Source organism: Trichosurus vulpecula, chromosome 2 (assembly GCF_011100635.1).
Source record: "Trichosurus vulpecula isolate mTriVul1 chromosome 2, mTriVul1.pri, whole genome shotgun sequence".
Lineage (NCBI taxonomy): Eukaryota > Metazoa > Chordata > Mammalia > Diprotodontia > Phalangeridae > Trichosurus > Trichosurus vulpecula.
Genome location: NC_050574.1, coordinates 67,992,451 through 68,007,021, shown reverse-complemented (window position 1 = coordinate 68,007,021; position 14,571 = coordinate 67,992,451). Strand labels below are relative to the sequence as shown.

The window sequence follows — 14,571 nt, the reverse complement described above, 5'->3', positions numbered from 1 at the left end:
TTATCTAGAGGGAGAGGGAGAGGGAGAGGGAGAGGGAGAGGGAGAGGGAGAGACGTGTTCTCTACAGCAAAGCTGAACAAGTCTATTGAGAACCCTTCAAATACTTGAAGACAGTAATCATATGTTCCCTCTCCCATGGCTCCTCCAGGCTAAACCTCCTGGATTCCTTCTGCTGATCCTCATAGCTTTTTCTCCATCTTGGCTGTCTTCCTTGGCATGCTGCCCAGCTTATTACTGTCTTTCCTAAAATGAGATACCTAGAACATGAAATGACATTCTAGGTACAGTCTGACCAGTGCAGAATGAGGGATTCTTGCCTCTGCATGCTCTGCCTCTCCTGATACACCCCAAAATTGTTTGTTTTTCTGGCATCACACTATTGATTCCTATTAAACTTGTGGTGGTTCCCCCCCCACCCCCACCCCCACCCCTACATATACGTACAATTTCCCAGTGCTTCTTCAGACTAGTAGCTGTCTGTCCACCCTTTCCCTCATCTTGTAATTGTGATTTTAATATTCTGAACTCAAATCTAAAAGTTTATCTCCACAGAATTTCACAATGTTAAATTTATCCCAGTAAGATCTATCCTTTCAAGATCTTTTTGGATCTTCACTCTCTCATCCAGTATGTTAGCACCCAGTTTTGCATCGCTTACGAATCTGATAAACATGTCATTTATACCTTGATCCAAGTTGTTACTCAGAAACAGCAGAGAATCAAGCACAGAACACTGGGGCATCCCACTAGAAACTTCCCAGTCAAACTATTAATGACTATTCTTTTAGTTTGTCCATTCAACCATTTCCCTGTCCATCTATTTACACTCTTATTGAGCCCACATCTCTCCATCTTTTCCACAAGCATAGCGGGAGACTGCCAAATACCGGGCTAAAATCTAGATAAGCTACCTTTACAGCCTTCCTCTGGTCTACCATTCCAGCAGCCATGTGAGAAAAAAAGGAAACCATCCCAAGGATAGGTATTAAGGTAGCACTTTAAATTTTGTTAGCCACTTCACACCAATTAGCTCACTGAGGCCTCACAACAGCTACAGGTGAGGCAGCTGCTACAGGTACCTCATTTACATACCTTCATTTACAGATGGGGAAACTGAGGCTCAGAGAGACTAAAGTATCCCATCCCCATCAGTCACACAGCTCCAAAGCACCAGAGTCAGAATTTCAACCTCCTCTTCCCGGCTCCAAGCCCAGATATCCATCTACTACAGCACATTGCTAAGGTTAGTCTGGTATGGCTATTCTACTGTCTCTTTGTTATCACCACCTTCCTTTTCTGGATGTTCATTACTATAGGAAACAATAAGAAGAATGTTGTTTCCACAGGATTAAAAGTAGTCCTCCTAGCTTTGAGTGATGGCAGGATATAAGTGAGAGGTGACTGGTTCTAATCAGAGCTATGATCTAGGAGAACCAGGCTTCTGATCAGGTAGAGGGTTAGAGGCTTGTACACATGTTTAACAAGCTGCTGGAGGGGAGCATGACATGGGCAGTTCAGGAGGTTGCCAACAGAGAGCAGGGCAGGAAATTTGAATTGGGAGCAGCACAAAAGGGCTCACATTTGTCTGAGTCCCTATGCTCCACTAAGGGGGCTACCCATTTATTCAGAAAGAATAAATGTAAAATATAATGAAAACCTTCGTGGCTTTCCAATGAGTACTGTTTATTGCTAGACTAAGTATGTTTCTTTTTTGTTGTTGTTTTGGAAGGGGGAGGGTCAGGCAAGTGGGGTTAAGTGACTTGCCCAAGGTCACACAGCTAGCACGTCAAGTGTCTGAGGCTGGATTTGAACCCAGAGCCTTCTGACTGCACCACCTAGCTGCCCCTAAGTATGTTTCTCACAATTACCCATCCTTTAGTGATAAGCCCTAGAATTCTGTCAGGAATCAAAATTAAGATCATGGGTTTATAGTGTTCAGACTCCATTCTCTTTCTGTTTTTTAAATGTAAATTTGGACATTTCTCTTCCTTAGGCCCTGTTTTCCATGATCTCTCAGTATCCCTGACAGTAATCCCAGCAAGGTCATCTGCCTGCTTTTATACGTGAAGACATAATTCTCCTGAGCCTGGAGACCTGAAGGTATTTATAATGGACCTATTTATAATGGATATCACCTCCCTATTAACCATTTTATTTTGTCTTTTCCAGTACAAAAATTGCTTTTCTTGAAAGAAAAAAATGAAGCAAAATCAGCTTAAAAGATTCACTGAATATCCACTATGCAGAGATGAGCACTTGGTGCTATTGAGGGACTTAAAAGATGATTAATTCCTAACTGAAAAAGGCTTTCAGTCTATTAGACGGCAGGACAGACATGGAAAAAATATCCATTCAAAAAATCATGTAAAGGAATAAATAACCAGAATTTGACATACACATAGTTATTTACAGGGGTTGTTTGTGAGAATCAAATGAGATCATGAGTGTGAAAACATTTTGTAAATTATAAAGCACTGTATGCATGTGAATAAATGTTATTTTACTAATGATAAACCTGTTCTGTGCAAGTAGGAATAAATACTGACCAATATGGGGTTGCATCACTTTAAGGTACTCTCCTCTCTTCAGGGTGCTCTGCCCAAAGAAAGGTACATTTCAGGACTGAAAGCTGCCTGGTCAACTTCCGGTTTACTGGCTATAGATTTCTTTCTCAAAGACCAATCCAATCCATTCTGGAGCACATAGATTGGACAATAGGTCCCTGCCCTCCTAGCACAGAGTGAATGTAAATACTACATAGTGACTGTTTCTCTTTTAGCCAGGAATCCTGAGGGGCTTCCCCTCCCAGTTTGATTTTTTTGGGGGGGCGGGGGATTAAAGTGGCCACCCTTGATTAACTTCTTAAAGAGGCCTATTCACTAAATGGGCATTACCTCACTCAAACTGAGAACCTGAAAAGACCTTAGCCTAAAAGGGCTAGGGTCTCCCAATGCATCCTGGGCCAAGAATATCTGGTCACTGGATCCAGATGGTTCTGGGGGAGAAAGTGAGGCTGGTGACCTTGCACAGCCCTCCCTCATTCAAATCAAAGTCAACTGCAAGTGATGTCATCATTTCCCTGATGTCATGGTCCTCGAGAACAAAGGACAAACACACAACTTTAAGGTACTAATGTTTATAATCATTCTGATTTATTTGCCAGGGCCACTGTTTGAGGTAGTGAGAGAATAAAGTGTGAAGGCTTCACAGAGAATATGTGTGTATATATATACATATGTATATATAAAATATTTGAGAATCAATATTTAGAGAAAAAGGAAATGGGATAAATTTGAGTCTGTGGGAATCTTTTTATTTAACCTTTAGGAATGTCTTTCTCCCCCTCCTTCTTTAGATTTATAGATGTCACCTCAGCTGTGAGTGGAATACAAGATTGTGAAAGCTTCCCTATGAATAACTCAGGCAAGGTAATATTCAAATAGAGATAGTATAAATTTAGTTAGGATGTGAACCTCACCAGGCCTAAGTTTCGTTTTCCTGTAAATCATATGATTTCGGGGAAACCAGCTGATATTCCCCTCTCCCCCTCCCCTAGCCTACTTATAAACTGCCAATCTTAGCATTGAAGTTTCTCTATAAGGTAATTCTGTAGTTTCTGTGCTTGTATTGGGTAAAAACTTATTCCTGGTTAGATTGTGAGGCCACTCGTCTCCGCAAATGGGGATGGGGGTCCAGCCTCTGGGGTGGGATTTCTTAGAATTGTTTGTACAAGGGTATATATCTCCCTGCTTGCCTTCCCCACCCCCCCTTGCCTCTCTTCATTGCTATCTCTGCCCTGGTAGTGAGAGATGCCCAATTCTTGAGACTTGATCAAATAAAGCTTCTGGTTTTTTTTCTGCCTTGAGAAACCCAGACACCTCTGTTTTTTGTTTTTTTTTTTAACTTGAGTCAGTGGTCTTTTGACCCACACAGCCACTGAGACAGAATCCTAACATTAGAGCTGAAAGGGACCCTAGGCATTTTACAGAAAAAGAAAATTGAGGCCCAGGTAGGGTCACACAGTGGCTGCTCTCAGGAATTGTTTGTCTTGACATGATTTCAGAAATATGGTAAAAAGACCTATGCAAGTTTCATAAGAGGGTTGAATGGTAACCACAACTGGTATGGTCCTACATGTTGTTTGTTTCCTAATTCTGGTACAATGAACCTGTGATTCCTAGCACTCAGCTATAACCTCCACTGTTATAGATGCCACCCTCATGGATTATTGGGGGAAAATGACCATGCCCAGCAATGTGTCCTTCTCACAAAAGGTACCTTGGTGCTGCTGTTAGAGTTGGAATCCTGGCCTCGAAGTACCATTGGTTTGAACCAATAACATGCTTCTTGTGGATATAGACAATGACACACTAGTCATAACTTTCATTGTTCAGGCCCCAGCTCTGACTTTAAATCTTAAGCACTTACCAATACTGGCCTCAGATAACAGCAGGTAAGCAGGCACTAACTGGACTGAATTCAGGCCATACACATTAATGCGGAAACGCAGTGAATGCAAAGCTGCAGGGACAGATTCTTCATGTTTTCCTTCAAAGAGATATTTCTGAGCTACTTTATAACACAGCTCAATTAAATGCTTCTGTAGAAGAAATAAATACAACATCTCAGAGAAACAGAGAACCTTTTGTTGCAATCAAGTAAAGACCTGAGGCAGACCTGTTCTGGGCAGAGTAAAAGCCCCACTGCCTGGGATCCCTGGTCCAGATAATGATTCTAGGTAACTAAATTTTCTGGATAGTTGAAGGCTTGGTCAGACAAATGCCAAGAACTTAAAAAAACTTAACCATTATGGATTAATGAATATTAATAATTTAACCATTTTGGATGAAAATCTTTCCCAAAATGGATTGCATACGTCTCTGATTTTTTTTGGCAAATACTATCTAATCTTTTCTTGAGAGAGGTGATGTGGTGTAATAAAGTTGGCATCATTCAGAAAATCATATTGACTGAGTTACACTTTATCTTCTTGGTGCCCCAGGCAACTTCCTAAGATAACTCTTTTCTGAGCAGTTTCTAATCTGGGTTTCTGGAATTCCCTACATCTGTGAAATCACAGTTCTGGTTAAAAAAGAAAGAAAGAAAGAAAAAGAAAAGAAAAAAAGATGAGAACCTTTGTCAAATGGACCACATACTTCTATATCTTCTTCTTAACAAGATACTGTGAGCTTCATTTAACCTTTTCTTGATGACAAAGTATCCTCATTGTAAAGGCCTTTTACTGTCCTGTGCTATAACTCAGGGCTGTCTCAAGATAGGTAGGGCTGTTAGCCCCTATCCTCCAGGGCACCGATCTTCCAGAGTGCTAAGGACGCACACACACCTGCCTCTGCAGTAGCTGCTCCCGACCATGCCTCCGTTCTTCTTCTGAATTGTAAAAGGGCATCGTTGTGCGCAAGGGGATCAGGAGCTGGCATATTTTTTCATGAATGCTGGCCCAATCAGCTCTCTGATGCGCAACATCACTGACGAGGAAGAGAAAAACAGACTTCATCCTTCATTCGGTTGTTGAACACATAAAGGCTTTGGTACCTAGCAGGTACATGATAGAGCAGGGCCCCATCAGCTGACCTGACAACACACAGCCTAAGCCTAAAGCAAACCAAACATATACCAGGCCAAAGCAACGGGTTTGAGCCCACTGCCCTTCCTTACTGGTCATGGAAGACTTAAAGTTGATGGCTCAGTACCCCACTGTGGTGGGGAGGAATGAACCATTTCTTGACAACAGCCTGGGGCATACTAAGAACACGAAAGGATCTGCCAGGGTACAGAGACAAAGAGCCACTTCCAAGAAAGAGGCATTATTTACTAGCAATTTGTCATGAAGTGGCAAACCCTTTGAAATCTGGAGGTCTTAAGACAACTAATGTGTCCATGCTTTTGCCCATAGCTAGCCTCTCTGGCTAGGGGTCTCACTGGCCAACACACTAAATTTTTAAATTTTAAATTCTTCATCTGGAAAACGGGGATAACAATATTTGTTGCACTAACTACCTAACACAAGGTTATTGTGAGTCTTCAATGAGGTGAGAGCTGTAAAACCAATAAAATTTTCAATTATAAGGATTCATTTTTTTTAATTCAGTCTAAGAATTCCTTGTTGTACCAGAAGCGAGTGAGACACACCACAGAGTATAAGTTTTAAGTGGAGAATTTATTAGCCGGCAGCCATTGGGGTACGGCACCACAAATCAATGGCAATGTGTTGGGGTGACAGCTTGGCTTATATAGGATATGTGGGGGTACAGGGTGGGGGGGAACAGGAACAAAGGTCCTGGTTGATCAAAAGATTCAGTCAGGTTATTGTACTAGTGGGATAATCTCATTTACATTCCTTGGTGGAGTCACGGAGCCCCAGGGATATCTGCTAGAAAGGGTCTGCCAGGTTATCCTTCAGTGGGATGGTCCTATCTATTGACATTCCTTGGTGGAGTCATGGAGTCCCAGGGGGTTTGCTAAATGCCAAAGATATCTGAGTCCATTCTTTCTGGGGGTGCTTGTCAGTAGCTAGGGGTTTCTCAGGGGTTCCTAATTTTCCCTGTATTACACCTTATATGTTCTTTGTTTATTGGCATGAGACCTGAAAGATGCTTCATTTATGCATCACACCAACCTTTGTAAAGTAGGGACTTTAGGCATTTATCCACATTTTACAGATGAGCAAGTCGAGGCTTTCAGTTAAATGGCTAATGATCACATAGCTCTGAGCCAAGGTCAGCCTGACCGCAGAGGAGGCATGCTGTCCACCACCTCCTTGCTGTCTCTTGCTTACAAGACGCCCCAGGAGACCTGTGTTCTAACCCAGGCTCTGCTGCTCGCTAACCAGCTGTATACATCCCTTCTGATACTCAGATTCCTCTTCTGTAAAATGAGGGCATTTGCGGAACTAGATGATCTCTGAGATTTCTTCCAGGTCTAAAATGCTATGATTTTTGTAACATGGGAAACATTACACTGCCCCCTAGTGGCCACCTTAATCCTCTCTTGCTTTCTCTCCCCTCTTCCCCCACCCCGCAATGTGTTTAAGTCCAAGGAGAACATTGCTAGTGAGGAAAGCCTCTATGATGCCAAGTTTTGGATGGTGGAGGTGGCATGGAGGAAGACGGAAGGGCACCTATAAGCTTCAGCCCTTGATACTGCCTCTCCACGATGAATTAGCAAGTTGAATGAAGTATATTTAACTTGGAAAGGACAAGATCCTCTACGAAAAACATGCTTTGGTGCCTCATTATAGAACGGAGGGCATCATGAATTTTCCAAGGCTATGCCCAAAGAGCTAAAGCTCTGGCAATGAGTCATGAAGACTTCCAGTCCACATCTGGCCAAACATTTTATGCCTATGGTCTGAGGACCAGCCAAGCTAAATGTAGAGTCAGGGTGCCCCAAACCCTAGAACACAGTCTGTGAGCATTTGGGGGCTGTGGTCTGTGTCATAGAGGGAGAAACTAAGCCAACACAACTTTGGATCTTTGGAGCTGGAAAGCAGGATGGAAGCAGCTAACTGTGCCAAAGCCCTGCTACCTATCCCTCCTCTTCTCTCACCCCTCCCCCCAACCCAAATTACCACTTGGATTTTTTGTACTTGTATCTTGTATCTGAAGAGCTTTGGTGGTTTTTGTTGCTTTGGGTTTGGAGGTTATTGGGTTGTTTAAAGTTGAAAGGAGTTCATCTTTTTTTAATGGCAGAACAAAGAACTGTAAATAACCCGATTCTAGTTGACCTTAGTTCAGAACTCTCTTCTCTTCCCCATTTCACCTTTGTCCCCTGTCCCCTCAACACTCACATACTTCTCACAACCCTTCCATATCAGAGGGGTCCCCCGAGGTTATCACCAACCTCTCATTGAATAAATGAGGAAAATGAGGCCCAGAGAGATTGAGTGACTTGCCCAGGGTCATAGAATAAATGGCAGACACAGGATTCAAACTTGGGTTCTCTCATTCTAAGGCCACACTGCTTCCACCATACCGGGATCCGAACACTAACTGAGAGTAGACTTACCCCTGGCCATGTCTCATATACCCTTCTCCAATGTTGGCTGCTTCTCTTCTCTCACTACTTCTGACTCATGAATATTATCTTTACAAATTAATCTCCTCATTAGATCATCACAATATGTAAAACTCTCCCAGACAGCTAGGTGATATAGTGGATAGAGTGAGAGGCCTGGAGTCAAGAAGATTTGAGTTCAAATCTGGCCTCGGACACTTACTAGCTGCATGGGCAAGTTAACCTCTGTCTGCCTCAGTTTCCTCAAGATGTAATATGGAGATAATAATATGGCACCTAACTTGCAAGGTTGTTGTGAGCATCAAATGGGACAATATTTGTAGAGTACCTTGTACATAATAGGTATGTGATATAAATGCTTATCACTCTACCTCTCCCTCCTTCATAGGACAAGGAAAAAGAGTTGCCTGCCATACTTCTTTTTCTCCACTCTAAATTCCATGCTCTTCCTCACTCAGCAAAATCTCCTCCTTTGAAGTTCATTCAGCCCAACCATATGTAGTTGTCACTGTGCACCTCTAGATCAAGTGTCAAACACACAATTGTGGGCCCTGCCCCCTGAAACAATCCTGAGTGTACGTGACTAGATTAAAATGTAATTGGGAAATATTTAACAAAATAAATAAACATACAATAAAATATAGGTAATGTTACATTTTAAAATTGTCACTGTGGCTGCAGGGATCCTTATGTATGTATTTGTGTCTCCCATTTCCGTTTGTGTTTGATACCAGTGGGCTAGATCATAGTACGTTTAAGTTGATTAGAAACTACGTGAATAATTGACTCAAACAGTGGTGGGCTACTCAACTTAACTCAATGAACTTTTATTAAATGTTTAGTATGTACAAGGCACAGTGTCAGATGCTAAGACAAAATTGAAACAATTCCTGTCTTCAAGGAGTTAGCAATCATCTAGCAGATTTGACATGAATATGTGTAAGATAGACGTCATTTGAGTAGGAAGGCTAGCAGCATCTAGGGGGAGTCAGGGAGGAGCTTCAAGCAGGAGAGCTCACCTGGGTTAGGTCTCAAAGGAAGCTAAGATTCTATGGGGTAGAGGTGAGGAAGAAGTGTACTGAAGACACGGAGATGAAAGATGGAATGCTGAGTTTGGGGACAGCTGGTAGACCACTGTGACAGGCACCTTGAGTGCATGAAAGGAAGTAATATGAAATAAAGCTCTAGAAGGATGGTGGAACCAGGTTATAGAATGCTTTAAATGCTAAAATTAGGAGTTTCTATTTTAAGCTTAAGCATGCATATTTTTTTAACAGGGGAAAGACATCGATGAATCAATATTAATTAAGTGCCTATTATATGCCATGTAGGGGCAGCTAGGTGGTAAAGTGGGGATGATAGGGTGATGGGACCTGGACCCCTAAAAGGAAAAGACCATGTCTTTGAAAGCAACCCAGTCTCACACAGTCCAGTCCTTGATGCTGGCCCACCCCACCTTGATACTCAATAATTCTTTTAACAGCCCTTTCACTGTGGTTCTCCAACCACTTAACTCCTTTCATTGTCTGCACCTGGCTACTTACCACTCCTTAATCCCATCAAGATTTTTTCACTGACCCTTTTTCCCTTTTTTATATGTAAATATCAGTCCCATCCTCATCAAATTTGCAGATTCACTAGGAAATATGCCCACCATACTAGTGTTACAATAAACCTCGCAACTTTGACTGAAAGAAGGCTTGAGTGGCTGAATTCTTTCCAGGCATACCACTCCCCCACCCTTACCCTTATATTTTGGGGTTTCAAGCACTCCAAACCACAACAGAGAGAGTGCTGGGCCTGAAGCCAGGAAGACTCATCTTCCTGAGTTCACATTTGGCCTTAGACATTTACTGTGTGACCCTAGTCAAGTCACTTCACCCTGTTTGTCTCAGTTTTCTCATCTGTCAAATGAGCTGGAAAAGGAAATGGTAAACCACTCCATTATCTCTGCCAAGAAAACCCCAAATGGGTTCACAAACAGTTGGAAATGACTGAACAATAAGTGTGCCATGCACTATGCTAACTGGTAGGGATACAAAAAGAGGCAAAAGATGGTCCCTAACCTCAAGAGCTTACACTCTAAGGGAAGAAAAAAAGCAAATGAATATATAGAAAACATACTACATAAAGAATAAATGGGAAATAATTAACAGAAGGCACTAGGATTAAGAGGAGTTGAGAAAGACTTACTGTAAAAGATGGGATTTTAGTTGGAATTTAAAGGAAGCTAGGGAGGTCAGTAGTCAGAGCAAAGGAGGAAGAGGTTTCCAGGCATAGGGGACAAAGAAAATGTCCAGAACTGAGAAATGGAGTGTTCTGTTTCTGAAAGAGCCAGGAGGCCAGTTCTCACTGGATCAAAGATTATGTGTCCAAGAGTAATGTGTAAGAAGACTAGAAAGGTAGGAGGTGGATAGTTTGAAGGGTTTTGAATGCCAGACAGACTATTTTGTATTTGTTTCTGGAGGCAATAAGGAGCCACTGGAGTTTATTGAAGGAGGGGAGAGGGAGGAGTGACATGGTTAGACCTGTGTTTTCGGAAATCATTTTGGTAGCTCAATGGAGGATGGAATGGAGTAGGGAGAAAACTGAGGCAGGCTAACCCTTTAGCAGGCTATTGCAGTTTTCAAGGTATGAGGTGATGACGGCTTCCACCGGCAGGATGGCAGTGCCAAAGGAGAGAAGGGGGTGTGTTTGAGAGATGTTGCACAGGTGAAATGGACAGGCCTTGGCAACAGCTTGGAAATGGGGGGTAAGAGAGTGTGAAGAGTCCAAGATTACTCCTAGGTCATGAGCCTAAGGGACTGGAAGGGTGGTATTGCCTTCTACATTAGGGCTGTCCAACCTTAGGTTTATATTGAAACAATAGACAATATATTTTGATTTGCCATTTCAGTCAGAGCTCTGCGGTAGCTTGGCTTTGTTTACTAAAGCATTTATGTAAAATTCTATGCTTGTAGATGGGTTGCATACTGTGATGGGCCACATTATGGACAGCCCTGTTCTACAGGAAAAAAAGAAAGGGGTGGGAAGGGTTTAGGGGGAAAGATGATGAGTTCTGTTTTGGACAAGTTTAGTTTAAGATATCTGCTGGGCATCTACTTTGTGATGTATGAAAGGCAACTGGAGATGTAAGACTGAAGGTCAGTAGAAAGGCTGAAGCAGGAGAAGTAGATTTGAGAATCATCAGCACAGAGATGGTGATTAAATCTATGGAAGCTGATGAGATCACCAAAAGAAGAGGTATAGTGGGACAGGAGAAGAGGTCCGGGACAACCTTGAAGGACACCTAAGGTTATAGGGTGTGATCTGGATGAGGATCCAGCAAAGGATACAGAAAAGTAGTTAGACAGGACAAGAACTAGGAGTAAATGGTGTCCCAAAAACCCAAAGAGAAGAGAGAGGAGGTGATCAACAGTGTCAAATGTTGCAAAAAGGTGAAGGAGAATAAAGAGTGAGAATAGGTCCTTGGATCTGGTAACTAAGAGATCATTGGTAACTCTGGAAAGAGCAGTTTTGGTGGAAGAGTTTAGGACAGAATGAGAAGGCACCTGTTCTAGGGGCACTTAGAGTAGATAGCCTTTTCTAGTTTAGCTACAAAGGTCAGAAGAGATATTCAACAACAGTGCAGAAGTGGGGATCAAGTGAGAGTTTTTTCAGGATGACTGAGACATTGGCATGTTTGTAGGCAGCTGGGAATGAGCAAGCAGACAGGAAGAGATTGAATAGGTGACAGAATGGGCATGACAGCAGACAGGAAGAGATTGAATAAGTGACAGAATGGGGATGACAGAGCAGTTTGTTGGATTCCTCCAAAGGGAATGGAATGGGATTGCTTGAACATGTAGAGAGCTTAGTTAGATTTGGTAAGAAATAAGACAACTCCATCATGTGAGTCAGAGATTAAGAAGGTGAGTGGCAGAAGGCATCTAAGTGGTAGGAGATAAGAAAAGGGAGCGCACAGCAAATGCCTCAATTTTTCTGTAAAATAGGAGGCAAGGTTTTCGGCAGAGAGGATGGGGGAGGAAGAGCCATGGGAGGTTTGAAGAGGGATGAAAAGATGTGAAAGAGCTACTATGGAGATTGGGATAGTGAGTTGATAAGGGAGGAACAGAAAGATTGTCTAGCCACAGTTAAGGCTCAGTTAAGGTTGTGTAACATAAATTTGTGGCAGACCCAGTCAGAATGTTTGAGTGATTTCCTACTCCTTCATTCAGGAGCATGTGTGTAGAAGCAAAGGTAGCAAATGGTGGGAGTGAGTCAAGGCTGAGGCTTGGCAGGGCAAGCCATACAATAAGGAATCTAAGGATTCAATAGAGGAGGACAGTGTAGAGTTGAGTCAACTTACCAAGGGGTCAAGATGGGTGAGAGAGTAATTAGTTCAGGGGAGATGGTCTGGGAGAGAATTGAGGAGTCAAGGGATTGGAGGTCCCGGTGAGGACAAAGAGTAGGGTTTTGTAGGGGAAGGTAGAGAGAGACAAGGAAAGCCAACAGGTCATGGTTGGATTTCTTGAACATGGAGGTCGTACATTTAGGTTGTGACTATATGTGTGTGTAGCTAAGGTGGGGTAGAGGAGTAGCTCATGATAAGTAAGTTGAGGAGTATTTTACAGCAAGAAAATATTTATGTTAAAGTCTCCTAGTATAAGAGCTGGGGAGGAGAGCAAAATTGTGAGCCATGTACAGAACTCATTGAGGAAGGAAGGGGAGTAAAGGGGGGTGGTGTCTGTAGACAACAATTATCAGAATTTTGATTGGGTGGTAGATATGAATAGCATGATCCTCAAAGGAAGAGAGGTTACTGACTGATGAAGGTAGGGGGAGGACCTCAAAGTGGCAATGGGGAGCAAGGAGTATTTTAATTCCCCTGCCTCTACCAGTGTAAAAGTGAAGTTACATCCAGTTCTAGAAAAGGTGTCATGGGAGGAAGCTAGATTTCAGTAATAGCTAATAGATGTAAGAAGTGGGAAAGAAAAAGATTTAAGATGAAGGGATGTTGTCTATTTGGAATAGGCATTCCAGGCAGTATAGCGGAAGGGCTGAGTTGTGTTTTGGGTGGGAGAGGATGGGAATAAGGAATCAGGTGATGGGGGAGATGAGGAATGAGTGTTTGTATGCTGATCTACAGAGGTTCAGGATCACTGGAATGTGAAGGTATGACCAGGTGTGAGACTGTTCATCACTGACTGGAGGGCACAATTCCTCTTCCCAAGGGAAGTTGGAGATTGGGCTGGAGGCAAGTGCAGTATGAGATGGGAGGTATATGGTGGGAGGCCCTGTTTCACTATTCTGGTCATACTCGTGCCTTATGGAGATTATTTTTGCAGTTGTATTAAGGATGGTTTGGAGAAATGAAAGACTGGAAGGAGACTAATTAGGACTCTCTTATAATAGTCTGGAGACATGTTCTAAAATAAGGTAGGGAGAGTGGTGTAGTGGCAGAGGACTTAAAGAGCCAACCTCCTCTCTCTCTCTCTCTCTCTCCATATACTGTACCTATACACACATTTATTTATTTGTGTAGAAAATGAAAAGGGGAGGTAAGTGTCTTGCCCAGGATCTCTGACTCCTAAATAGAACCAGGTTTTTCTGACTGGCAAGTCCTAGGAGAGGAGTCAGCCTGAGAGGAAATTTCGGGTGAGGTAAGAGGGGGCAAGGCTGGGGTCTTAATGGCTACCACTGGCAGCTAGATGGCCCAGTGGGACATGGAGTCAGGAATATGTGAGTTAAATCCTGCCCCAGACACTAGCTGTGTGACCAGCAAGTCACTTAATTTCTGTCTCAGCTCCGCCATTTGTGAAATGGGGATAATAGCACCTCTCTCCCAGAGTTGTTTGGGGGGAGGGGCCAAATGAATTAACATATAAAGCGCTTTGTAAACCTTAAAGCCCTATGACACGTCGGTTATTATTTATCATTATTCCTTGGGGCCGACCTAAGTTCTCCAGGGGGTGAGGGGGGCGGTGAAGGGAGGGCTGGAGATAGAGGCAAGGCACCTTGGTACAGCAGGTTTGGAGTCTGAAGATCTGGGCTTAAATCTTGCCTCGGTAGTAGCTGGGTGACGCTGGGCAAGTTCCTTTCCCACCCTCCCTGTGCCTCAGTCTCCCCGCCTGCACAGGGAGGGGACCAGGCATCCTCACCAATAATAGGTGACCGTGCAGGCCCCACACACTCGCTCGGCCGGGGCTTCGCACACCTCGCACTTCAGTTTCCGCCCCTTGGGCACCGCCAGCGGGTAGATCTCGTTCATGGTTCCGGCAACACAGTGCCGCCGCCTGCGCGTCCGTTGTCAGGAAATGGAGAGGGCGGTTGCCGAGAATTAAAACCCTCGGCCCGCCCCTTCCCGTCACGTGACAGGCAACTCCCAATCCAATGCTTAAACCAGCAGAGCTTGAAGTGAGCACGCGCTCTTTGCAGACACGCGCAACTGAGCCCAGGACAGCAGGGGGCGCTCTCAGTCTGTCGCTGCCGGTTCTCTCTCGTGCTCTCTCTCCACGTGCGCCAAGGGAAAGAGGTGGTTTCCGAAAGGAGCACTTG

The 14,571-nt window shown here is 43.5% G+C and overlaps 1 protein-coding gene across 1 annotated transcript in view; it reads right to left on the bottom strand.

The window, feature by feature from the left end:
• Positions 1-14,284, bottom strand: part of ZMYND12 (zinc finger MYND-type containing 12) — a 31,900-nt gene extending 17,616 nt beyond the window's left edge. Inside the window, exons 1-3 of the mRNA XM_036743751.1 lie at positions 14,175-14,284; positions 5,345-5,486; positions 4,429-4,600 (exon numbers count right to left, since the gene is read on the bottom strand). Coding sequence (XP_036599646.1) covers positions 4,429-4,600; positions 5,345-5,486; positions 14,175-14,284 — 424 coding nt within the window. The remainder of the gene's footprint in view (positions 1-4,428; positions 4,601-5,344; positions 5,487-14,174) is intronic.
• Positions 14,285-14,571: the final 287 nt, after the last annotated feature.